At 42.2% G+C, this 27,303-nt stretch overlaps 1 protein-coding gene across 1 annotated transcript in view; it reads left to right on the forward strand.

Annotated features, from left to right (window-relative positions):
* The window catches only part of ADAM10 (ADAM metallopeptidase domain 10), a 230,493-nt gene extending 204,957 nt beyond the window's left edge, over positions 1-25,536 (forward strand). The window contains exons 10-16 of the mRNA XM_069765914.1: positions 8,685-8,868; positions 10,906-11,056; positions 11,698-11,881; positions 13,792-13,900; positions 17,878-18,098; positions 21,601-21,727; positions 22,952-25,536. Coding sequence (XP_069622015.1) covers positions 8,685-8,868; positions 10,906-11,056; positions 11,698-11,881; positions 13,792-13,900; positions 17,878-18,098; positions 21,601-21,727; positions 22,952-23,046 — 1,071 coding nt within the window. The 3' untranslated portion in view covers positions 23,047-25,536. The remainder of the gene's footprint in view (positions 1-8,684; positions 8,869-10,905; positions 11,057-11,697; positions 11,882-13,791; positions 13,901-17,877; positions 18,099-21,600; positions 21,728-22,951) is intronic.
* The last annotated feature ends 1,767 nt before the right edge of the window (positions 25,537-27,303 follow it).

The following is a 27,303-nucleotide window of genomic DNA, read 5'->3' on the forward strand; positions in this document are numbered from 1 at the left end:
GGGGGGGTGGATCGGACTGCAGGGGGGGTGGATCGGAGTGCAGGGGGGGTGGTTGGAGCACGGGGGTAGTGATTGGAGCACGGGGGTGAGCGGACAAGAGCACGGGGGGAGCGGACAGGAGGACGGAGGGGAGCGGAGCCGTGTAAAGGAGAGATCGGGGGGCTGGGGGGGCGATCGGTGGGGTGGGGTGGGGGCACATCAATATTTCCAGCCATGGCCGATGATATTGCAGCATCGGCCATGGCTGGATTGTAATATTTCACCAGTTATAATAGGTGAAATATTACAAATCGCTCTGATTGGCAGTTTCACTTTCAACAGCCAATCAGAGCAATCGTAGCCACGGGGGGGTGAAGCCACCCCCCCAGGGCTAAACTACCACTCCCCCTGTCCCTGCAGATCGGGTGAAATGGGAGTTAACCCTTTCACCCGATCTGCAGGGACGCGATCATTCTGTGACACAGCATATGCGTCACAGGTCGGATTGGCACCGACTTTCATGACGCATACGCTGTGTCACAGGTCGGGAAGGGGTTAACTGTTCAGCCGGACCCAAACATGCAGGGCTTCACCCATCTCTACTACTAATAGATGGGCAGTATAAACAGGCTGCTGATCACCCGATAAACAAGCAAAACCTTCCTTGGGTGAAATGATCTTTTGGTTTGCTTAGGGTTAAGTTCCACAATGCATTCTTGGTGAGTTTTTGCTAATTTTCGGTGCACAAACACACTGTCTTTCAGTTCCAGCAAAGTGGATAGAATTTGTCGAGATCTCATTGTGTACTGTTTTTTAAGATTTTTTGGCGCAGCGCAAACTAACCTGCGGTGCGCGTTTTCAAATAAGGCTACTTTCACACTTGCGTTTTGTTCTGTACGTCGTTGTACAGCAAAATAACGTATTGACGGACGACACAAAAATAGGGAAAACCGTGTGACGCATCCAGTGTAATGACAGATGCGTCGTCCACATATTCCGGGAATTAAATATCCGGGGGCGAGAGAGAAAATGAATACGGATTTGGAAATCCTTCCGGGCATTATCAGAGGGCAAAAACTGGATCCGTCGCTGGATTCCTATGTGTGATGGTCAGAGACGGATCCTGCATCCATAGGCTTCCATTATAGCCGACAATGGGCAGCGCAGGATGCGTCGCTGACCGATTTTCCGACGTACATAAAAAAAACGTTCCTATGAATGTTTTCACCGCACGACGGACCGCTATTTTCCGACGGATCCAGTGCACGACGGATGAAATGGATGGCCATCCGTCATAATCCGTCGCTAATAAGTCTATGGGAAAATGCAGGATCTTGCTAATTTTTTTGCAGGATCCTGCATTCTCAAAAATCGACGGTTTGTGAAAAACACAAGTGTGAAAGTAGCCTTCGCAACATGTCAATTTCTCTTGAGAGTACACTGAGTTTTATGTTGCGAAGTTTCTTCCTAGAATTGCACTGAATGTGGAAATGCTCTAAAAATGTATGTAATCCGCACATGACTGTATCACTAACGTTTTCCAAATACCAGAACGTATCAAAAACAAAGCAGCTTTATTAAAGATGACAAATCAAAAAGAGGCCAGCGATAAAAACGCAATAATAAAAAAAAAAAAAAAAAAAAAAAAGCATGGATCCTAATTTACCTTATGGGCACAGAAATGCTGCAACATCAAAAACTCACCAAATAATCATTGTGGGAACATAGCCTCAAAGATCATCATTCTCGGCAGCGCGTTGTCTTGTGTAAACCCGATCTGCGCTGCCGAGAACACTGGCAGCCTATGTGTATGGAAAGATCTAGTCCTGATTGTTCAGGGCTCCTATTAATTGTGGCCTGCCTGTCTAAACAAGCTGAAAAACTATTGCCAATCAGCATACAAGTAACTGATCAGCGGTCGTTTAATGCTACGGGTAGGGTGGTGTAACCCCATCTCTAAAGCCTTAAACTGTCTGTTTTAAGGATGCATTACCAAGATCCTCTGCTGTTCTACTGAACTCAATTTGCAGTACTATTAATCCCTATGGTGCTGTAAGAACATCCAGTATGCACGCATTGATATCAGAAATCGGTCTGATCAAGACGTATGACATGTTTCATATTCCTAGGAAAAACCTGGATGATCTGGCACTAAATATATAATAGAAGCTGGCTATGTGCTGAATTGTATTCAGCATCCATGTGACTTCTTTAACCCCTTCCCGACCTTTGACGCATACGCTGCGTCATGAAAGTCGGTGCCATTCCGACCCATGACGCAGCATATGCGTCATGGAAAGATCGCGTCCCTGCAGATCGGGTGAAAGGGTTAACTCCCATTTCACCCGATCTGCAGGGACAGGGGGAGTGGTAGTTTAGCCCAGGGGGGGTGGCTTCACCCCCTCGTGGCTACGATCGCTCTGATTGGCAGTTTCACTTTCAACAGCCAATCAGAGCGATTTGTAATATTTCACCTAAAAAAAATGGTGAAATATTACAATCCAGCCATGGCCGATGCTGCAATATCATCGGCCATGGCTGGACACACTAATGTGCACCAACTCCACTCCTCCGATAGCTCCCCCAGCCCCCCGATCTGCGGTCTGCTCCCCTCGGTCCTGTGCTCCGCTCCCCCGTCCTCCTGCCCGCTCCCCCCGTGCTCCAATCACACCCCCCGTGCTCCAATCAAACCCCCCGCACTCCGATCCCCCCCCCCCCGCACAGCGATCCCCCCGCACAGCGATTCCCCCCCCCCGTGCTCCGATCCACCCGCCCGCACAGCGATCCCCCACTACGTGCTCCAATCCACCCCCCCGTGTTCCGGTCCACCCCCCCACCCCCCCGTGCTCCGACGCCCCCCCTGTGCCCTGATCTCCCCCCCCCTTATACTTACCTGGCCTCCCGGGGACCGTCCGTCTTCTTTCCTGGGCGCCGCCATCTTCCAAAATGGCGGGCGCATGTGCAGTGCGCCCGCCGAATCTGCCGGCCGGCAGATTCGTTCCAGAGTGAATTTTGATCACTGAGATAGGTTATATCTCAGTGATCAAAATAAAAAAAATAGTAAATGACCCCCCCCCCCCCCCCTTTGTCACCCCCATAGGTAGGGACAATAAAAAAAATATTTTTTTTTTTTTCCACTAAGGTTGGGGTAAGAACTAGGGTTAGGGGTAGGGTTAGAGGTAGGGTTAGGGTTTCGGTATGTGCACACGTATTCTGTTCCTCTGCGGATTTTTCCGCTGCGGATTTGATAAATCCGCAGTGCTAAACCGCTGCGGATTTATGGCGGATTTACCATGTTTTTTCTGCGCATTTCAATGCGGTTTTTCAACAGCGATTTTCTATTTGAGCAGTTGTAAAACCGCTGCGGAATCCGCAGAAAGAAATGACATGCTGCGGAATGTAAACCGCTGCGTTTCTGTGCAGTTTTTCAGCAGCATGTGTACAGCGATTTTTGTTTCCCATAGGTTTGCATTGAACTGTAAACTCATGGGAAACTGCTGCGGATCCGCAGCGTTTTCCGCAGCGTGTGCACATACCTTTAGAATTAGGCCATGTGCACACGGTGCGGATTGGCCGCTGCGGATCCGCAGCAGAGTTCCATCAGGTTTACAGTACCATGTAAACATATGGAAAGCCAAATCCGCTGTGCCCATGGTGCGGAAAATACCGCGCGGGAACGCTGCGTTGTATTTTCCGCAGCATGTCAATTCTTTGTGCGGATTTCGCAGCGTTTTACACCTGTTCCTCAATAGGAATCCGCAGGTGAAATCCGGACAAAAAACACTGGAAATCCGCGGTAAATCCGCAGGTAAAACGCAGTGCCTTTTACCCGCGGATTTTTCAAAAATGGTGCTGAAAAATCTCATACGAATCCGCAACGTTGGCACATAGCCTTAGGGCTAGGGTTGGGTTGGAATTAGGGTTGTGGTTAGGGTTAGGGGTGTGTTGGGGTTACGGGTGTGTTGGGGTTAGGGTTGTGATTAGGGTTACGGCTACAGTTGGGATAAGGGTTAGGGGTGTGTTGGAGTTAGAATTGAGGGGTTTCCACTGTTTAGGCACATCAGGGGGTCTCCAAACGCAACATGGCGCCACCATTAATTCCAGCCAATCTTGTATTCAAAAAGTCAAATGGTGCTCCCTCACTTCCGAGCCCCGACGTGCACCCAAACAGTGGTTTACCCCCACTCATGGGGTATCAGCGTACTCAGGAGAAACTGGACAACAACTTTTGGGGTCCAATTTCTCCTGTAACCCTTGGGAAAATAAAAAATTCTGGGCTATATAATTATTTTTGAGGAAAGAACACGTATTTATTATTTTCATGGCTCTGCATTATAAACTTCTATGAAGCACTTGGGGGTTCAAAGTGCTCACCACAAATCTAGATAAGTTCCTTTCGGGGTCTAGTTTCCAAAATGGGGTCACTTGTGGGGGGTTTCTACTGTTTAGGCACATCAGGGGCTCTGCAAACGCAACGTGACGCCCGCAGAGCATTCCATCAAAGTCTGCATTTCAAAACGTTACTACTTCAATTCCGAGCCCCAGCATGTGCCCAAACAGTAGTTTACCCCCACATATGGGGTATCACCGTACTCAGGAGAAACTGGACAACAAATATTGGGGTCAAATTTCTCCTGTTACCCTTTGTAAAATAAAAAATTGCAGGCTAAAATATCATTTTTGAGAAAATATATTTTTTTTTTTTTTTCATGGCTCTGCGTTATAAACTTCTGTGAAGCACTTGGGGGTTCAAAGTCCTCACCACACATCTAGATTAGTTCCTTTGGGGGTCTAGTTTCCAAAATGGGGTCATTTCTGGGGGATCTCCAATGTTTAGGCACACAGGGGCTCTCCAAACGTGACATGGTGTCCGCTAATGATTGGAGCTAATTTTCCATTTAAAAAGCCAAATGGCGTGCCATCCCTTCCGAGCCCTGCCGTGCGCCCAAACAGTGGTTTACCCCCACATATGGGGTATCAGCGTACTCAGGACAAACTGGACAACAATATTTGGGGTCCAATTTCTCCTACTATCCTTGGCAAAATAGGAAATTCCAGGCTAAAAAATCATTTTTGAGGAAAGAAAAATTATTTTTTATTTTCATGGCTCTGCGTTATAAACTTCTGTGAAGCACCTGGGGGTTTAAAGTGCTCAATATGCATCTAGATAAGTTCCTTGGGGGGTCTAGTTTCCAAAATGGGGTCACTTGTGGGGGAGCTCCAATGCATAGGCACACAGGGGCTCTCCAAACGCGACATGGTGTCCGCTAACAATTGGAGCTAATTTTCCATTCAAAAAGTCAAATGGCGCGCCTTCCCTTCCGAGCCCTGCCGTGTGCCCAAACAGTGGTTTACCCCCACATATGAGGTATCGGCGTACTCGGGAGAAATTGCCCAACAAATTTTATGATCCATTTTATCCTACTGCCCATGTGAAAATGAAAAAAATGAGGCGAAAAGAATTTTTTTGTGAAAAAAAAGTACTTTTTCATTTTTACAGATCAATTTGTGAAGCACCTGAGGGTTTAAAGTGCTCACTAGGCATCTAAATAAGTTCCTTGGGGGGTCTAGTTTCCAAAATGGGGTCACTTGTGGGGGAGCGCCAATGTTTAGGCACACAGGAGCTCTCCAAACGCGACATGGTGTCCGCTAACGATGGAAATAATTTTTCATTCAAAAAGTCAAATGGCGCTCCTTCCCTTCCGAGCCTTACCATGTGCCCAAACAGTGGTTTACCCCCCCATGTGAGGTATTGTTGTACTCAGGAGAAACTGCCCAACAAATTTTAGGATCCATTTTATCCTGTTTCCCATGTGAAAATGAAAAAATTGAGGCTAAAAGAATTTTTTTGTGAAAAAAAAGTACTTTTTCATTTTTACGGATCAATTTGTGAAGCACCTGGGGGTTCAAAGTGCTCACTATGCATCTAGATAAGTTCCTTGGGGCGTCTAGTTTCCAAAATGGGGTCACTTGTGGGGGAGCTCCAATTTTTAGGCACACGGGGGCTCTCCAAACGTGACATGGTGTCCGCTAAAGAGTGGAGCCAATTTTTGATTCAAAAAGTCAAATGGCGCTCCTTCCCTTCCAAGCCCTGCCGTGCGCCCAAACAGTGGTTTACCCCCACATATGAGGTATCAGCGTACTCAGGACAAATTGCACAACAACTTTCGTGGTTCAGTTTCTCCTTTTACCATTGGGAAAATAAAAAAATTGTTGCTAAAAGATAATTTTTGTGACTAAAAAGTTAAATGTTCATTTTTTCCTTCCATGTTGCTTCTGCTGCTGTGAAGCACCTGAAGGGTTAATAAACTTCTTGAATGTGGTTTTGAGTACCTTGAGGGGTGCAGTTTTTAGAATGGTGTCACTTTTGGGTATTTTCAGCCATATAGACCCCTCAAACTGACTTCAAATGTGAGGTGGTCCCTAAAAAAGTGGTTTTGTAAATTTCGTTGTAAAAATGACAAATCGCTGGTCAAATTTTAACCCTTATAACTTCCTAACAAAAAAAAATTTTGTTTCCAAAATTGTGCTGATGTAAAGTAAACATGTGGGAAATGTTATTTATTAACTATTTTGTGTCACATATCTCTCTGGTTTAACAGAATAAAAATTCAAAATGTGAAAATTGCGAAATTTTCAAAATTTTCGCCAAATTTCCGTTTTTATCACAAATAAACGCAGAATTTATTGACCTAAATTTACCACTAACATGAAGCCCAATATGTCACGAAAAAACAGTCTCAGAACCGCTAGGATCCGTTGAAGCGTTCCTGAGTTATTACCTCATAAAGGGACACTGGTCAGAATTGCAAAAAACGGCAAGGTCTTTAAGGTCAAAATAGGCTGGGTCATGAAGGGGTTAAAGCTATGAAGCAGCACCAGTAATCAGTTGAGGTTTTTTTTGTTTGCACAAGAAGCCATTACTGATGCATGCACATTCTGTAGTTGCAGTTTCAGTGCATTATTTCAGTATTATGTGCCGTGAGCCAAGACCTTCCTAATACACCTTACTGAATATCTACATCATTTTGCTGGGCTGGCTACGCTGTCATTCACTTATTTAGCACATGCATTTTGTTGCAAAAAAACTACCATTTAAAGAAGGCAAAAACATTTCCTCATCCATGAACAAAGAATGCTTCTGTGTCTGCTGTGAACGTGGGCAATCACAGCCAGAGATCTCTTCTTAAGCTTTGTTTCTGGTCATATAGTCACCATAATAAACACTGCTCAAAAAAATAAAGGGAACACTAAAATACCACATCCTAGATATCACTGAAAGAAATATTCCAGTTGCAAATCTTTCTTCATTACATGGTGCAATGCGTTGAGAACAATAAAACCTAAAAATTATCACTGTAAAATCAAAATGAATATCCCATGGAGGTCTGGATTTGGAATCGTACTCAAAATCAAAGTGGAAAATAAAATTACAGGCTGATCCAACTTCAGTGAAAATGCCTCAAGACAATGAAATGATGCTCAGTAGTGTGTGTGACCTCTACGTGCCTGTATGACCTCCCTACAAAGCCTGGGCATGCTCCTGATGAGGCGGTGGATGTTGTCCTGAGGGATCTTCTCTCAGACCTGGATTAAAGCATCAGTCAACTCCTGGACAGTCTGTGGTGCAATGTTGCATTGGTGGATGGAACCAGACATTATCCCAGATGTGCTCTATTGTATTCAGGTCTGGGGAACGGCCAGGCCAGTCCATAGCATCAATGCCTTCATCATGCAGGAACTGCTGACACACTTCAGCAACGTGAGGCCTAGCATTATCCTGCATCAGAAGAAGCCCAGGGCTCAGTGCACCTACATATGGTCTCACAATAGGTCTGAGGATCTCATCCCGGTACCTAATGGCAGTCAGGTTACCTCTGGCGAGCACAGGGAGGGCTGTGCACCCTCCAAAGAAATGCCACCCCACACCATTAATGACCCACTGCCAAACAGCTCATGTTCAGCTGAAGTCTAAGAGCGCCGTTCGTGCTCGAAACGCGTCCAGCGACTACATGGTAGCTTCCATTCAATTGATGTAATTTTTTGCTTGTCAGTAGTTCTCCATATTGTGATATGTTAAAATAAATTTTTGATACTTTTTATTCCTGGAGCTGGATTTTTCTTTCCATGTGCATATGGGAAAGTTACCAAAATTCCGACAGTCATAGGAAGAGGTGATTAGACAGTACACCATGCACAGTGAATTCATTTGCTGCTGCAGTCTATATCCGTTGCTTTCCCATCATATGTCCGGACCTCTGAAGCCCTCCTTGCGCGTTTGGCGTACTGCTGATGCGCGTTTCACGTACCTGCTTTCTCAGAGTTACATTGTGTTGTTTGTGTTCCCTTTATTTTTTTAAGCGGTGTATTTCATTAGCATAGACGCTTATATATAAGAAGCCACTAGGACTGTATGGAATAGAAGTATTAAAATACATGTCTCTTCATCTATACGCAGAAACCTTCACCACTCATCATTTAATCCTTTCTTCAGTTTTGCTTACTGTATGTGTTACCTTTTGGAAGAATAGTTTTGCTCAGTAATTTAAGGATCCTGGAACGTCTACATTTATTTCAATGTCATGATCATAGCACATTTGTATGTTATTTTTCTGTAAAATTGTTTTTCTTTAAAGTTTGATATAATAACAAAAAATAAAAAATTTTCTTATTAAGGATCTTACATATTGTCTGTTCCCCCACAGCATGATTCTGGCTCTGAATGCACACCAGGAGAGTCTAAGAATGTGGGATTTAAGGAGAATGGTAACTTTATCATGTATGCCAGAGCCACGTCAGGGGACAAGCTTAATAACAACAAATTCTCGATTTGCAGTGTTCGTAATATTAGTCAGGTCTTGGAGAAGAAAAGGAATTTTTGTTTTGTTGGTATGTACTCTCTTCTGTTATGTATTTGATAAGGTATAACTTTTAATACAATTGATTAAATGAACAAAGACTACAACATACACCATATATATGAAAACGTGCTCTGATATATACCCTCGCCTCTGCAGCTGCCTATCAGCGGAGATTGACACCCTATATATAATATATATATACACACGTGTGATGGCACCCCCTCTCCTCGGCAGCTGTCCTTAAATGCCCTATTATAGAGAACCATTCACGCACTTAAAATTACTGGGCGTGAAGGGAAGAAATTGTAGAGCAACTGGACACACAGATATAGGTAGGCTAGTGTCAAAGAGCTAAAATGGGCTAGTGAACTGACCAGCATCAGTAAGATTAAAATTGGCTGATTTATAATAGACTGGTAGTACCCCACTAAGCTGTTCCCTGCCAATGAAATCCTGCCTGCTAGCGGATGTTGGCACCCTACTTTACAGCTAATATGGTACCCCCGCTTTACGGTGGCTGACCCTGGGAGTCCCTAGGATAAATGTACATTTATCCCCCAGGTGAAATAAATCCAATGGAGACAATATGGGAGCAAGCGAAAAACAGTAAAAATGAGTAAATTATGTGATGAACATTATATCCATGTAATACATGGTACACATCAGAACAGCAGCATAAGGGGGTACTTATGATTAGTAGCTTGTAACCTCTACGTGTTTCACCGAGTGTGGATCATCAGGAGGTAAGATAAGTTGAGTTAAGCTTCAACTCCTCTTTCCTCCTGATGATCCACACTCGGTGAAACACGTAGAGGTTACAAGCTACTAATCATAAGTACCCCCTTATGCTGCTGTTCTGATGTGTGTGTATATACTGTATGTGTATATATATATATATATATATATATATATATATATATATATATATATATATATATATATATACATACATACATACATACATACATACATACATACATACATATACACATATATATATATATATATATATATATATATATATATATATATATATATATATAATTTTTTGTCACTTGTTTAGGGTTACTGGTTTTATTTGCCGGTAGGTGTGAGAGCATAACCCTTACACACCACAAATAAGTTAGACTTGGGCCATGGTAATTATGGACTGGTAGCATCTATGCTGTGACTGTATCAGCTATGGACTGTGAATTCCCCCAACATGCAGAGTTCACAGCTGTGGAGGGATCATGGTGCTATTTTATTATAGCCCAGCGCTGTGCTGCATCGGTCACCACTACTTCCAGCTATATGAGCGGTCTGCAATGCAGTACAGTGAGAACACATCAGGAAGCCTCACATTATATGGTACTTATGCCAGGCTGCCGACCTGTTCTCACTGCTGGAAAAAGTCTGATGAGAAGAACAAATTGATAACTTGACATTAGTGGTACAATGTTGGGCGCTCACTGCTGCGCTCACTGCTGCGCTCACTGCTGCGCTCACTGCTGCTGTCTTGGAAGCTCAGCAGTGCAACGATCGTGTGATGTGCTCTGAATACTGAGTCCACTATGTTCAGTTGGTGTAAAGCCTCAATTAGACGTGATGCACATACTTTTGAATGAGGTTTTACTACTGCTTTAAGAAAAATTCAAATCACTCGACTTTACCTTTATTAAAAATAAGAGATAAAATACATTCACATTCATTCATACATAAGTCATGTCTATCAAATTACAAAATTAACCCCTATACTAAATTCCATAAATTGAAGGAAAAAAAATCATTTTGGTGGTTAGATTATTTTTTTTTTTATCACCATACCTCCCTAATAAATGCAGTATAAGGTGATCAAAACTTTGGAAGCATCTTAAAATGGTATCAATAAAAATGGCACCTGACCGCGCGCAAAAAAAAAATAAAAAACCAAGCCCTCACACAAAAACCTTACAGGTCTCCAAATTTGGTGTCCCGAACCATGTTGTGTTTTTTATTTCCCCAACAAGAAAGAAACAAAAACAATAAATGCTTGGCATGGCCTTACTGATACTGACCTGGGGTATCGTGGTGTTGTGTGTTCCAGAATCCGGTCAGCCCATCTGTGGAAATGGGCTAGTTGAGCAAGGAGAGGAGTGTGATTGTGGCTACAGTGATCAGTGTAAAGATGACTGCTGCTATGATGCCAACCAGCCAGAAGACAAGAAGTGTAAATTACGACCCGGACAACGCTGCAGGTATGGCGGTGCCAGTGTTTGTAGTAAACTTTGGAAAGTGTGAACCCGGATTCTCTGTGAGGACTGTAGCCGCAGATTGGCATTGAGCGGTCGGTATGATTAAGTGCTCCCACTCCCTCATCTGATGGGCATTGTTAGGCATGACATTCTTCTTTCAGTATACACATTCTAATTGCTTTGTGTTGTGAATTGAATTTTTATTTTAATAAAAAAAATTTCTTTATTCCAAACAATGTACCGTAGTATAAATCACTGAGATTACTTCGTAATTCTAAATTCACTAAATTGTCGATTTGTTCTAAAACCTTTACTGACCTCACATACATACATTTCACAATTGCCAAATTGTAATTTCCTATTTGATTCCTGTACATACACATGGATTTTTTTTTTGTACTAAAGTAAAACTGTTTACTTTAATATCTGTTTAAGATATTATTGATGAACATACAAACTCTTAGCAGATCTCGTCCATGGTGGGATTTGATCCCAAGACCCCATCGCTTCAAGGCTGTGTTAACCACTGAGCCCCCGTTTTCTATTGAATTTCTTCATATTTCACCCTGTACTTTAAAGACAGAAACTTTTTGTCCTCTTGGGTTATTATGGCTCCTACTTAATATCCACCTAATGTGTTTCAGTCCCAGCCAGGGTCCCTGCTGTACATCGTCGTGCTTCTTCAAAGACAGTGCTCAGAAGTGTCGTGATGAATCAGACTGTGCGAAGATGGGAACCTGCAATGGAGTTTCTGCACAATGTCCTCCATCTGAGCCACGAGAAAACTTGACCGAGTGTAACCGTGAAACCCAAGTCTGCATCAAGGGGGTAAATATCCGATTAACGCACATCGTTTTATTTTAGATCAGTAGCTAAGGGGGTATTCTCAAGTTTAAAAGTTTTTCGTTGTCCTAGGATACTGCGGATCCAACTGCTGTGAACCCCTCCAATCCTCTGAAGAGCTCAAATGAATGACGCGGTGATCAGTCGTGCATCCAAGAATGAATGGAGGGGCAATGCGTATGATCAACCACTGCTTCATTCACTTGGGACTCTTCATCACTGCAATTTGCGGGTTTGGTTGGGTTTCCAACAGTTGAACCCCCCCAGTGATTGGGACGTTATTGCCCTTTCATGGGATAGGGGATATCTTTAAAACGTGAAAACCTCTTTAGAAAACTCTCTGAGCAAAGAGATAGCGTTTTCTGCTTAGAGCAGGATCTAGTTTTGCTTTATTTACATATTGTGACTCACTTTTGTAATTCCAGTGCTTTGTGCCGTGTCCCGATGCTTGTATTGTATCCCCGAGCTGCAGTCCCAATATTCAGACCCTTCACTAGCACCTTGGCGGAGTCCATATAATGCAGTTAGCATGTGCACTGATAATGTACAGCTCCTGCTGTAAAGACTGCACATCCCACATTGGAGCTCACCAGCGTAAGCCCTGTGCACACATAGACCCAGCCAGGGTGATATCCGCTACGAGTCCTGCAGAATTCTGACTATATCTTAGGATCAGTATGAGATAAATGTAATCTTTAGCTAAACATTTCTCTCTTTGTAGGCTGGTTATACACACAGACACTCACACTGTTAGGCCTCTTTCATACTTCAGGCTTTTGGCGTCTCAGTTTGAATCCGCCGTTTTCATCAAATAGCGGATCCGCCATTTTTTGGGGGCGGATCCGCTATTTTCCCATAGACTTGCAGTAGCGACGGATTGTGGCGGATGGTCATCTGTTCCATCCGCCATGTGACAGATCCGTTGAAATTTGGCGGACGTCATCTAGACATTGACGGACATTGCAACGTTTTTTGTCTGCGCCGTAATGGCGGTTCATCACGGATCCGTCGCGTCTGCCATTTCCTAGAATGGCCGCCTATGGGCGACGGAACCGTTGCGACCGTCATTTGGCGGATCTGTCACCCCAATCCGCTTTTTCAATTGAGCATGCTCCAAAAAGTAGATACTTTTCCCACGGATGCGTCAAAAAACCGGATCTGTTAGAACCGTTTTCTCAACAATTGTGACGGATCCGTTGATCCGTCACGATGTCGGAGCAGACTGACGCCAAACTTCTGAAGTGTGAAAGAAGCCTTAGATATATACTGTGAAAAGTTTGGTAGTGTAGCAGAGCAGACCTGCCAATAATCCCTGATATCTGGAGCAATCTGTGCTCAGTTTTTGTCTGCAGACTTTAGATGGAGCTGCATGCACAACCAATGCTCCATTCACCTGTCCCCGAGTTTGGTCTTCAGCAGCCAGAGTAGGGAGGCGTGACATGGGGGCCTTGTCCTGGCAATCGGTCGGGGTTCACCCATTACATCCACAACGATCTATCAATTCTCTATTTTGTTAAAACGGAGTCTGCCATCAACAAACATAAGTCGGCACACTCCATTACTATGTCTTCCCGCTGTGGTATAAAGGCCGATGTTGGGCTAGACTCTATTTTTGTAATAAAATTCCCTATATTTTGTCTGAGTGCCAAGAATCGTGAATTCGGCAGTCCTATTATTATACGTACACTGCTCCATTACCAGAATTCCACTCACTTAAGCATCATCTGCTCTTAGGTTTGCATTGGAAACTGTCAGGCCTTTTAGTTTTATACAGCACGCAGGTAATTTACCCAGGGTGAGAGCTTATCACTTATCCAGAATGCTATTGCCCAAAATGTTACATGGTGGCCACATTTATCAATGTTAAATCTGTCTATTTTCTGCTTGTCACTCAGCAATGTGCAGGATCTATCTGTGAGAAGTATGGATTGGAAGAATGTACATGTGCCAGCACCGATGGCAAAGACGATAAGGAGTTGTGCCACGTCTGTTGTATGGAAAGATGTGAGTTTTCATAATATGATTACAATAAGGGGTTGTCTGAAATAGGACTTTTTATTTTCAGGCATGGATGTGTGGAAAATGAAAAATGGCATGCTCGCCTTCCAGTGCCAGTGCAGATCTAGTGCAGGCGGGCTTTGATTTGCACTGGCTCCTGGAGCAGTGCTTGGCTTTTTCAGAAGTCAAAGAACGCTGCAGTTTGATTGGCTGCAGAGGTCAGGTGACAGAGCAGCGCATTATTAGAAAGTATATGATGACACTCTTCTAGTCAACTGACAGATCAGGCATTGAAAAAAAAATTCTATATCAGACAACCCCTTTTAAGGATTTTTATAATCTTCATACCTGTGTTTAACATGTTAGTCTAGTAAATTACCTTGTCTCTCTTGCTTTACTGGCAGAATATTTTGCTATTACTGAAAATCTAACAAGGTCTGATTGGAAGTATCATATGCAGTGACCCCTAAGCAGCAAGAACCAGTTGCACCACCAGTCTGTCTGTTGTATCAATATCATGGCCCTATTTGATGAATTCTCCTCCAATTGTCTAGAAGAGGGGTGCATACATTTTTTTGCTCCAAGGAACCCACTGCCATACTCATCCAATCCCAAGGGCCTCAAAATGTTTTAAAGGGGTACTTACATGAATAAATCACAGAACCAACATATGTACATTAATATATCGCCAGAACCAAGCTTTGAGTATTTGAGAAGAATTTGGAGAGTTTCTGCTCCAAAAAAAAACACGTTAACTTAAATTGAATTTTGGGAGCAGAAACTCCCCAAATTCTCCTCATAAAGTCAAATCCTCTAAGTTTTGAGGACTTTTAAGTTTTTACATAGCCATTAAGCGCATTATGAATTGTTACATGTGTACAAATAATAATAATAATCTTTATTTTTATATAGCGCTAACATATTCCGCAGCGCTTTACACACATTATCATCGCTGTCCCCGATGGGGCTCACAATCTAAATTCCCTATCAGTATGTCTTTGGAATGTGGGAGGAAACCGGAGTGCCCGGAGGAAACCCACACAAACACGGAGAGAACATACAAACTCTTTGCAGATGTTGTCCTTGGTGGGGTTTGATCCCAGGACTCCAGCGCTGCAAGGCTGCAGTGCTATCCACTGCGCCACCGTGCCGCCCATACAAATGAATGAATGCGGCCCCAGAACCACAGTCAGTACGCGAATGCGGCCCCAGAACCAAAATCAGTACACATATGCAGCCCCAGGTCCACAGTCGGTACATGAATGTGGCCCCAAGTCCATAGTTCGTTCACGAATTCAGCCCCAGGTCCACAGTCGGTACACGAATGTGGCCCCAGGTCCACCGTTGGTTCATGAATGCAGCCCCAGGTCCACAGTTGGTTCATGAATGCAGCCCCAGGTCCACAGTCGGTACACGAACGAGGCCCCAGGTCCAATCGGTACATGAATGCGGCCTCAGGTCCACAGGCAGTACACGAATGAGGCCCCAAGTCCACAGGCAGTACACGAATGCGGCCCCAGGTCCGCAAGCGGTACACGAATGCGGCCTCAGGTCCACAGGCGGTACACGAATGCAGCCCCAGGTCTACAGGCGGTACAAGAATGCGGCCCCAGGTCCACAGGCAGTACACGAATGCGGCCCCAGGTCCACAGGCGGTACACGAAGGCGGCCCCAGGTCCACAGGCGGTACACGAAGGCGACCCCAGGTCCACAGGCGGTACACGAAGGCGACCCCAGGTCCACAGGCCGTACACGAAGGCGGCCCCAAGCTTAATACAGCTTTCAATTGCAATGTCAGATCAATCCCGTGTACAGTTGTATTGCATGAACCTATAATACCCAGTGCATACTTAAAAATGGTAAAGAGATAATGAAAGTTTTTTTATCAGACTGAGGACCACACAGGATAATACTGATGAGATATAGTCTGCATCACAAATAAACATTTACATCCAGGTACCTTATAGACTACATCTTTTGTCATTCTCCTTTTCTTTATTTTGTCCTACCAAAGCTCATCTCTGCAGATTTCCCTCTTCTTCATCTTCAGCAGTACTTCCTGACACAATGGCCTTAAAAATAAAACTATTATTATACTGCCCCATAAATCTAAATATCTTCCATGCTCTGCCCCTGAATAAATTGCTCCTCGCCATGCTTCTAGCTCAAAATATCCCCCCACACACTGCCTCTCTCCTAGATATCACTCCAAACTGCCCCTCTAAATATGTCGCCCACGATGCCTCTCTGCATAATGTCCTCAATGCCCCTTGCTATACTATTTCCCCTTTCACAATCCTCCAATTGCCCCAAAATGTACCCTCACAGTAACACCAACCCTTACCTTCCCACCCCCGCCACCCTCCTCTACAATGAAAGCACATTTAATCTTCGGCTCCTCTTCGAGCGCTTACCATTGCCCACTGCTTCTTCACCAGCAGCACCGTGATGAGGTCCGTAGCATGCTCCCGTCTTCACTCCGCTGCACATCAAGGCTGTGGTTGACAGCAGCTCTGCTCTGCCCCAGTCTCGACGCAACACAGTATTCATATGTATTTGTGTCTTTTAGATCTAAAGACATTTGATTATATGATGAAAGGAGTGGTGTCTCCTGGACAGCTTCACGGGCCGCACAGCATCCCTAGACAAGCCGTATGTGGCCCACGAGCCGTGTGTTGTGCAGCCCTGGTCTAGAATATCACTGTAGACTGCACAATTTTTTTGAAGTGCATTATCCAGTTTCCTCTTTGCGGATTATTCCTTGTGGTTTCTCTAGTTTGGGCGATAAACAATCAATAGATATTGACGGACTCAGTCCAACAATATGAATCCAGCTAACCCACTGCAACCTCTAAAAGGTTCAATTTTCTTCTTTAAAACTTTGATTTACGTTGATTCATGAATCAAAATTTATAGTTATCGTGTTTGGGGAACCATTAAAAACATTTTCTGTAAGGATGTAACCTAAAATGTTTTATTTCAATGAGAGCAAGCAAAAAGACACTTTTGGCTAAACTCCACCATATCGTCTCCTGAAGAGTCTTCTGCATCAAAAGCGATGGAAGTCCGCCTGTCTCTGAAATGCTGGATTTCTACACCTAAGATGGATAGCCCTGAACTTGCCATTGACTTGTGGTGTATCTCTAGAATAGGACTTGAAGTCAGAGTTAAAGGGACACTGTCACCTGAATTTGGAGGGAACAATTTTCAGCCATGGAGGCGGGGTTTTTGGGTGTTTGATTCACCCTTTCCTTACCCGCTGGCTGCATGCTGGCTGCAATATTGGATTGAAGTTCATTCTCTGTCCTCCGTAGTACACGCCTGTGCAAGGCAAGATTGCACCTTGTGCAGGCATGTACTACGGAGGACAGAGAATGAACTTCAATCCAATATTGCAGCCAGCATGCAGCCAGTGGGTAAGGAAAGGGTGAATCAAAAACACAAAAACCCCGCCTCCATGGCTGAAGATTGTTCCCTCCAAATTCAGGTGACAGTGTCCCTTTAATGCGTGGAAGTCTTTGACCCAGATTCATCAACATCGGCATTGTTCACACTGGTTTTAATGGGGAGATGTGATGTAGTCAGATGCTCCTGATTCATTAAGGGGCATATGTCTCTTCATGACTCCGAAGTCTCGGACCACTTACGTACATCTTACCACAAATCCTATTCTATTCCCTGCTGAAGTAAGATTTGTGGTGTAGCGATCGCCGACACTCGTCATGAATTTGACAAGTGGTGATTGCCAAATCCTATTCTGCCCACTTTGTCCGAGCTAGCCAAAGTGACACCAACGCTAAAAGTCACCAAATTTTATCGCAGCCTCAAGTTGCACCAACATTTTCTCAATTTTCAAAACTTTTTAGGCCAGAATACTTGTGTAAAAGCTTTGATAAATTGGGCCCTTTGTGCCTGTATTATATAGATTGCATTATAAAATACTTGGTTAATGTGGATCTAATGGATGTTCTGTGTGCTTGCAGTGAAGCCTCACACATGTGCCAGCACTGGCTCTGAGGTATGGAGAGCCCACTTCAAAGGGAAAACGATCACTCTGCAGCCTGGGTCACCTTGCAATGAGTTTAAAGGCTACTGTGATGTGTTCATGCGATGTCGACTGGTTGATGCTGATGGACCACTAGCGAGGCTAAAGAAGGCCATCTTCAACCCCGAGCTGTATGAGAACATTGCAGAATGGATTGTGGTATGTATGAAATTAGAAATACTGCATATATTATTTTGTGCTTTTTATTTCCAGTTTCTAGCATTATCATGTACTTGGCTTAAAATGACATTTAATTAATTTGCAGATTTTCATGTCCCTCTTGGTGTTTTCCTGACCCATTGGTTTGCACTAGCTGGCTTGAATAGCAGAGAGCACATTCACGTTAAAGGGGTTTTCTGTTTTCATGTATTTTTATGCTGATGGACTTGCGTTGGAGAAAAATAAGAAAATCCATTTAATTCGCTCTTCACAGGTCCAGCGATGCCTTTCTGTCTTTTTTTGTCAGATTGCAGCATCACAACTACATTGCACATGTCTGCTGCAGACAATCACTGTATAGCAGCAGCTAGTGATTACATTGGTGTCACCGCTGGGCCAGTGATTGGCTGCAAATGGACGGAAGTAGTTTTACATGGACAGACATGGAAAAGACATCAGCCACCTTTAAATTGTTCTTCCCTGACGGTCACATGTTTTTCTAGAAATGAATGTGTCCAAAGATGGCAAGCAAAGATATACACCGTTAATGTTCCACATCTAATGTATACATTATGCCCCCCCACGTATGTTCTTCTAGTGTCCTGCGGGAATCTGTCACCATGAAAATGTTGTGATTCAGACATTCAACGTAAATCCTTGCTTTTTTTCCTTTGCCCCTACACTTCCAGAATAAGTGGAACTTGAATAAGTGGAAAATGTTTAGTCTTAGGCTACTTTCTATCCCATCTCCAATATCAGTCATATATTAGATGATTTCTGCCATTGTTGTACTCACCAGCTTTGTTAAAAGGACTCCTAGAAAGTTGGCCAGTTTTAAAATGGGATAATCCTTTATTGCCATCTTTAGATCTTTAGGCTGAGTTACTCTTCAGTTCCTAGTTATATGGAGGGTATATCGCAGCACATGGTCTCCATTCTGTGACTATGAAGCGTTTGGCCAGTTTGCCTGCAGTCCTGTAATTGTTATTGTAGCAGGAACATGCAGAAGTTACATTTCACATTGTAATTGCCCAAATCACAGTTTTGATATCACTGTGGAACATTACATCCATTATTTTTACGGTTTACCTTTAGTACGGTGTTATACAACACTTTGATGGAACCTCTGAGAGCCCCATCAAGTGTTACATTTCCAGGCAGCGCCACCACCATTGGAAAAACACATGGCCTAGTTATCATTCACATCACTTCACTATCCGAATAATACATGGTGGGTTATGTCCTTCAGAGATGATGATTGAAGGTCTGAATATGGTTTCCACTGTAGACAATGGAAAATTTCCCCCAAACCCATAAGTGTAAAGGGGAATTTTAAGCCCAAGACCCTTTCAGGGTTACGTTTGCAGTTCGTTTACCTTGTGTTTTCATTTGCATTCCGAGATCACTGATTTTTCTTCCTCCGCTGCTGTTCTAGTCTTTAAGCCATTTTTCGAAATCCTGACTTGAGGCCAGATTGCCAAGTATCCAACATCTGTGAGAGACGTGTACTATAATTTTTTTTCACTGAAAGTTATGTGTCCCTGAGCTGCTGTATCCAAAGCCTATTACTTTGTTTCCTTCCGCTGATTTTGTAAATCTGTTAGCGTTTGAGTGGATCTTAGAAAGTCTCTGTAGGATGTGGAGGAGGCTGTAGGAAATAACATGGCACATTTTTACCATCAATATAGAAATAAGCGGGCAGTAATTCAGATGAAACGTTCTCTCCTAGCTCTCAGTACCGTATATTACTTATACAGATTTTCTATGTACAATGCTTTCACTCTATTAAAGGGTTCTTCAATTTAAAATAAAAAGTTGACAGTATGAAAATGGAAAACCCCTTTAAAGCAATCGGACAACTTTAGATTGTTTGGCAATATGACTGTTTCCCAGTCCTACAAACACTATGGGAATAAGTTAGAAAACTTACGGTAGCCCCTTTCTTGGCTTCACTTGCCTTATTTTATGCTGCTTTTTTTTTTGCACAGAATTCTACAGTTCAAGCAAAGTGGATGTGATTTCATGTAAACTCAAAAAATAGATGCTGCTGAGCTGTGCATTGTTTTTTATGTTTAGTCTTCTATGAGCAGTCTGAAAAAAAAACGCAAATATGAAAAAACAAACAATTGTTTTAGGGTATGTGCCCACGTTGCAGAATAGAAGCAGAATTTTCTGCTTCAATTCCACATACCCTTGGCAGGAAAAACGCAGGCGGTTTTAGATGCGGTTTAGGCTCGTTTTTACCGCGTATTTACCTCGTTTTCCATGTGTTTTACAAGCGGTTTTTTAATACATGTCTATGGGTGCGGAATTGCCGCGATTCCTCAAAAATAATGAACATGCTGCGTTGTTTTCCACGATGCGTTCCCGCCTTGGAAAAGAAATCGCAGCATGAGCACATCAATTGCGGAATGCATAAGTAATTAATGAGATGCTGTTTGTAAGCGTTTTTTTTAAGCGTTTCCGCAGCGGAAAATCGCTGCAAAAACTCTTTAAAAAGCGCAATGTGGGCAAAGCCTTAAAGTGCATTTATTCCAACATTTCGTCACTAAAAAAGAAAACCATTATATCAAATCCACTTCTAAAAAAGAGAAAGACGTAAAAAAGAAAAAAAAACAAAAATAAAATTTGAGCAGAAGCGGTGTATTTTGGTTTGGATACCTGCAGAGGACACTCGGAAGAGTAAGGCCATCTTCTCACGTAGCGTAAAGGCTATGGCCATATTAGATCAGATTTGCTCAGCATTGTGTGGTCATTTGCCTTTTGCCTATACATGGTAAATAGTATTCCTGCTAAATGTATTTTCAGCATGAATGTGCAAAGAGGCATATAATTACAGTGGATTGTTTTAATTTATTTTTAATCTCGTCCTTCCCCCGTCTCCATTGGACATCTAAGTAGTATGTAGTGGAGGGTTGGTTGAGGTGCTTACTTGGCCTTCAATACTCCGCTGCTTAATTATATTCTGAAGTTTAAGGCTAATGTACATGGGGGCCTCCAACAGATAATGTCGGGGTAGAGAACGATCCGGCCTGTTGGGGAGTCTGGTAAAAAGATGTGTTTTGCACAGGATTAGGAGGAAGATGATGATACACACTAGAACGATCTTAGGCTACGTTCACATTAGCGTTTTGCGCGGTTGCGTCGGGCGCAGCCGCGGCGACGCATGCGTCATGCACCCCTATATTTAACATGGGGGGCGCATGGACATGCGTTGTGCTGCGTTTTGCGACGCATGCGTTTTTTTGCCGCAAGCGTGGGGCGCAGAAAACGCAGCAAGTTGCATATTTTTTTTGCGTCCAAATTTCGGCAAAAAAGGACGCATGCGTCGCAAAACGCTGCGTTTTAGCGTGTGTTTTGTTGCGTTTTTGTTTGCGTTTTGCGTTGCGTCTCCGACGCAACATCGCACAACGCAGATGTGAGCGTAGCCTTAATCATCATAACACCCCATTTACCGTGCAGCATGAATAATGTGATTTTGTTTTTTCTCTCTTTCCTTTAGGCACATTGGTGGGCTGTGCTCCTAATGGGAATAGCATTGATAATGTTGATGGCCGGGTTTATTAAGATATGCAGTGTACATACACCAAGTAGTAATCCCAAGTTGCCTCCACCGAAACCTCTACCAGGTAAGAATACCACAAAAATAGAAAACTGTGTTGTGAAATCAGCAATATCTACAGATACAAAGGCTTAATGCAAGCCATCGATCTATTTCTGTTGTTTTGCTAAATAATAGAAAAGCTGTATCCTCTGATGATAAATTTGCATGACATAACTTGCTTAAAAATCTTCTTCTCTTACATATATATTCCCACGTTGTGAACATGCAGCAGATTTGTGTTTGGAAAATCTGTTACTTATTTCAAGAAATCTTATTTAGACGCTGCAGAAAAAATAATCTACTCCTGATCCTGCAAATGTTAGTGCGTACTGTGCCCATCGCAATGCAAAGGGTGAAATGTCCAGTAAATGCCGCTATTTTTTTTTCCTGTACAGAAGAAAATACAAAAACGTCGAACCAAGCATTAGTGGTGGCAGTCTGGCTTTTTGGTGATCTGAACTATTTGGCTTCGCTCACCAAAAAGGGTCAACTCTTTTGGGTCCCAAATGGATCTCTGTTAAATATATATTCATCCATCAGGTGATCACATTTACGGTAAAATCACCACTGTCCGATGTGCTCTCGCCCACCTGCATCCAGCCAATGTTTGAACTGGATGGGTCCGTTTTTAGGCTCATCGACAGCCGAACACTCACATTCTCATCATAGAAACTGCAAGTAGCACTTAAGTTGGTGACTTTAATTTTTTTTCATTGCGGTTTTAATTTTGAGTGCAGTTTTCTGCATGCATTTTTTATTGTCTTTCACACTGCTGTTTCTTTTTTTTCTTTTCTTTTATTTTGTGTTGTGCTTTAAAGCTAACCTGTCGGCAGGATTTTGCAAAGTAAACTACAGGCTGGCAGTGTTAAACTGATAAAAGTGATAGCTGGGGTGAAGAATCAGTCTTGTGGTTCTTGTGTAATCAGTGTTAGAAGCTTTCAGTTGATGATATGCCCGTGCTCTGGGGTAGGCAGAGTCTTATCTTCCTGCTCTAGGCCAGAGAATCCAAGAAGAGACCTGCCCACAGGCACAAACATGTTCCTCGTCATAGAGACAGACTGTTTGAGTCTGTCTATATGTATTCGTCATTTTGTATTTTAAAAGATGAAATAAGTTATACATTTTCTAAAGAAGACCTTATATCCTCAGACTTTTTTTTCTGCAAATCCATTGTTTAGTTTGAAATTTAAGCAAGTTATGTTTTTTTTATTATTTGCTATGTATTTCAAGATCTCTGTTTTCTTTACAGGCACATTGAAGCGAAGACGACCACAACAAACACCTCAACAACCTCCACGCCAGAGACCACGGGAAACGTACCAGATGGGACACATGAGACGTTAACTGCAGTTTTTCTTTTGCCTTTGGTTCTTCCTAGTGCCTACCATGGGAAAGATTCACTCCAAAGAAATACCTACAAATCATCACTGTTCCCCTCCTTAAATCGAAGAGTGGGATCCTGTCGCGAGGCGGCGTCAAGAACTCGCATCACATACACAGAAAGAGGAGTCCTTCAACACCTTTTATTTAACACTGTCTAACCAACTCTTGATGAAGAAAATAACCAGAGATTTTTATGGAATATTCTTTTTAACTTAATGGCATAAATCTTAGAAAATATTACCACTTGTTTTTTATGCCCCTCTTCGTTTTCTTCAGTTCCAATTCACTTTTAGTGAAATTGTCTTTACTGGATCTTCGCTGAAGACAAAACTCGTCTTTTTTTCCCCCTGACTGCCAATCGAGGCTAGGAAGGTAGAGGTCACTTCAGCGATGGAGACCGTCTCCTGCCAATGTACATACTTTGTTATATGCAGACATGTAATTATAATGTACAAGCATAAGTCTATGTGCAATTGTAAAAAACAAACAGATAATTGCAATATGGATATGTTACTTTGTATTATAAAACTTGTTTTGGTCTTTTTTTTTTCAACTGTTAACGAAGACATTGTTCAAGTGACATACTCAGGATAACCGATGAATTGGTGTATAAAGGCGACTGAAAATATATCTATTTTTTTTTTCGGGAGATGCTTTCGATAGCTGAAAGGAGTATCCATCTGCATTTTCCTTACTAAACGTCTTCGGACCAGAGGTGGTGGAAGTGCTCACGCTTTTTTTTTTTTTCATTTTCTTACAATGAGCCTCTACAGACTTGAATGTGCTACAAGCTGACTACAGATGTATAAAGTATACAACTACTCTGGACATCAGGTCTCTGTGTATCATGTTTGTGTTTTTTTTTGTTTTCTTGTCCCTTTCTGGAAATTTCAGCTAATTTGTTAATCCCAAGAATTTTTGATTTTGGGCATGGATTTTAATTAAAAAAAAAAAAGCCTTTTCTAAGATTAGCAGCTTGCAAGAAAGTAGATTATTTAGATTTGCTCACATGCTGTAGAAGGAGGTAATGGTATTATTTAGTGATGAATGAACGTGCTCGGATAAGGTGTTATCTGAGCATGCTCTTGTGCTAACCGAGTGACTTCGTCGTACTTGAAAAATATGTTCGAGTCCCCGCACCTGCATGTTCGGCAATCACTGCGGCAGTCAAACATCCGCTAGACATGTAGGCGCGGGGACCTGAACATATTATTCGAGCAAGGGGAAGTCACTCAGTTAGCACATGAGCATGCTCAGATAACACCTTATCCGAGCACGTTCATTCATCACTATTATTCTTCCTTACCTCTATCTATTAGTAGTGTTCTCAGCATGAAGGTGTTGAGTAAGTAACCACTAATACTTGTTGAAAAAAAAGTAACTTATTTTAGTAGAATTATTTATCCATTGTCAGATTCCCCCTTCCCCAGCCCCCCAAAAATAATTTTCACACTGTCCCCCTGTCTAAAGTTAATGTCTGTCCCATCGTTCTAATATGGAGGAGAATGAGTATCGGATTTTTCATGCATCCAGTGCTATGCATGTCTTTGTACGGGCATTACCAAGAGCCTTTTCTTTTCTTCCAATGACATCTGTGGCCGTGGTATTGGCAGCAACATGGTTTTCTTCGCGTCCGTATAGTTTTGGTCTTATTCATTGATTTCTGAGTTGGCTTTAAACACTCTCATCGTCAGTAAGACTTTTATAGCCGTTTTTTTTTTGACTGGCAGAAAGTGAGTTATTGATGAAATGAAAAGTTTACACATCCATTCTCATCTTGACATGCCAGCAAGGTATACAGAAAAAACAAAACACAATTTCTTCCTTGTAAAATTGTACAGTGTGTGGTGTATTTTTTTTATTTTTTTTTTTCAAAAAGAAACTTACATCTTTTTTTTGTACAACGCTTTAGAAACAATTTTGTACAAGAAATGCCAGTCTGGTAGATAGACTATAAAGAATTCTGGAACAAATATATATATATAAAAAAAATAAAAAAAAAAAAGGGTAAAAGTTATATAAAAAAAGGAAAAAAAAATCGAGTGTAGTTTGAAAACCAATCCAATTGAATGCGTTTATTATTGAATGGATAAGTGGGTTAAAAGGATTTTGATTTGAACATGGTGGTTTCTTAATAGCTTTGTCAATGTAATAGATCCATAAAATGTGTTTTTTTTTTTTTTTTATTATAGACTTTTTTTTTCCTGTAATAAGGTTTAATGACATTTCCCAGTTTTCTTTTTTTTAATTGTGATTGTTTTGATGAACAGAAAATGCACTGAGCCTCTCCACAGTATGTCAAGACGTGGCAAGCAAAAGCGAAACAAATTAAATCTAATACTACTGTCAATTTAATGTCCACTGTGTTTTATACAGTATTTTTTTTTTTGTTCACTTTTGAAATTTTTACTAAAAATTGCAAAAAATAAAATAAAAAGTATTGTGCAAACATATGTAAAAAAAAATCTTTTTTTTTTTTTTTTTTCCATGAATCTTGACTTAATAAATAGACTGGATTTAAAATATAAAATCATGGGTTTCTTATTCTAGTAAAGGATTTTCATCATAAAATGTCCAAGTCCTACTTTTAACTTTTGTCAGCACACACCTTTTCTACTCTAGTATTTTATTTTAAGAACTACAATTTTGCGTGTTGCGTCCGTCCTCAGACTGCACACCGCTCTCCGGATCGCAAAGCTGCTGCTGGTGGAGGAGAGTGGGATCAGACCTGTCAATCAGCCTCCTCCAATTGACTAGCGCTTTCCCGTGTGCAGTGTTTGTAAATTGGCGGGGATCTGGTCACGTGCTTCAAGCGCCATTTTGGAAACTGAGTCTTTGGGGATGGCTGCACTAACCAAGAGGAAGGCCTGGGATTCTTACAACATTAGGAGGTCCCACAAAATCATATAAAATGTTTCCAATATAAACTCCAGTAGAAGACCTTAAAAAATGGCTACCATTTTGAAGACCTCTGTCTTAAATATAACTGGTGACGTGAATGTTAATGTGCATTTCTAATGTAATTTCCTGCCAAGTTTGCATACTTGTTTGAGTCTGCATCAGATGTGATGATGCCATTGTGTGACATGACTGTTTAGTCCTATGATTGAAGTGGTCAAGTGACTAGAATGGAACATCACACAAGAATCCAATCTAGTCACCTGACCATTGCCGCCAATCCTAGGCCTCAGCAGGCATGTGTTAGAGAAGCAGCGACCTCATGTCTTCTGATGCTGGCACAGACCACTTGTGAGGTGTCTGTGAGTAAGCCAGATATATATATATTTTCATACTATTTGTTGCCTCATCCCCCACCCTTATAACCTTTTTAATAAAATAACTTTACAGTTGGTCATACATATACTACAGAATATTTGTCTCTACTATTCTTCTCCATGGTAACAGACTACAAACAAACCATGTGTAGTCGTTATAACCTGACGAATTTGTGTTAGAGGGGAAGTATGGCACCTCTAAAAAGACTGGCTGCTGGAGCTGCTTGACTCTGCACGTTGGATCTTCTTTTACCCCCCATTTATATCCAAGGATGCGATTGAGACTCCTCGCTCCTCCTGTAAGTTTACAAAAGTTTTTGGCAAAAAGGGATTTTTGATCATTAAAAATGTCATGTGCATAATTCCAAAAAGAAACAAAAACCTTGGGCACTCAAAAGAACAATTTATTATTCAATGTTCGTATGAAAAAAAAAGAGGCGAGTCATCCAGCATATACAAAAAAGGAAAAAAGAACACAGGTGTAAACAGATATACTTCTGCTGCAACGTTTCGGCAGTGTAATGCCTTTTTCCAGCCAAATCTGTTCTGAAAATGTATATAAAATAGTGTTAAAAAAAAAAACAGAAAATTAAAATACAAGAAAATAATAATTGACTTAGGACCCATGTTGGTGAAATCAAAGGGGGGAAAAATGTTTTTACCATGTGTACAATGCAGTATTAAAAATGAAATGGGGACATACAGACACAGACCAGGATTACCTGTGTAGAAAAAGGTCTCTAGTTATGGGATCTACTCCGCAGGCCTGTACATGCCTGCACATTAGTCTCAAAGTAACAAAATCGCAGGGTAAAAGAAGGGAGGTAGACCGCATGAAAGTAGCCGGTAGTGGAACCAGTGTCTGAGCGGAAAGGGGTGAAAGGGTTGCGGGATGCAATAGGTAGCACGAGTATGCATATTGCGGTGTGGTCCATTGGTATTT

This window comes from Ranitomeya imitator, chromosome 4, assembly GCF_032444005.1.
Source record: "Ranitomeya imitator isolate aRanImi1 chromosome 4, aRanImi1.pri, whole genome shotgun sequence".
Taxonomy (NCBI): Eukaryota; Metazoa; Chordata; class Amphibia; order Anura; family Dendrobatidae; genus Ranitomeya; species Ranitomeya imitator.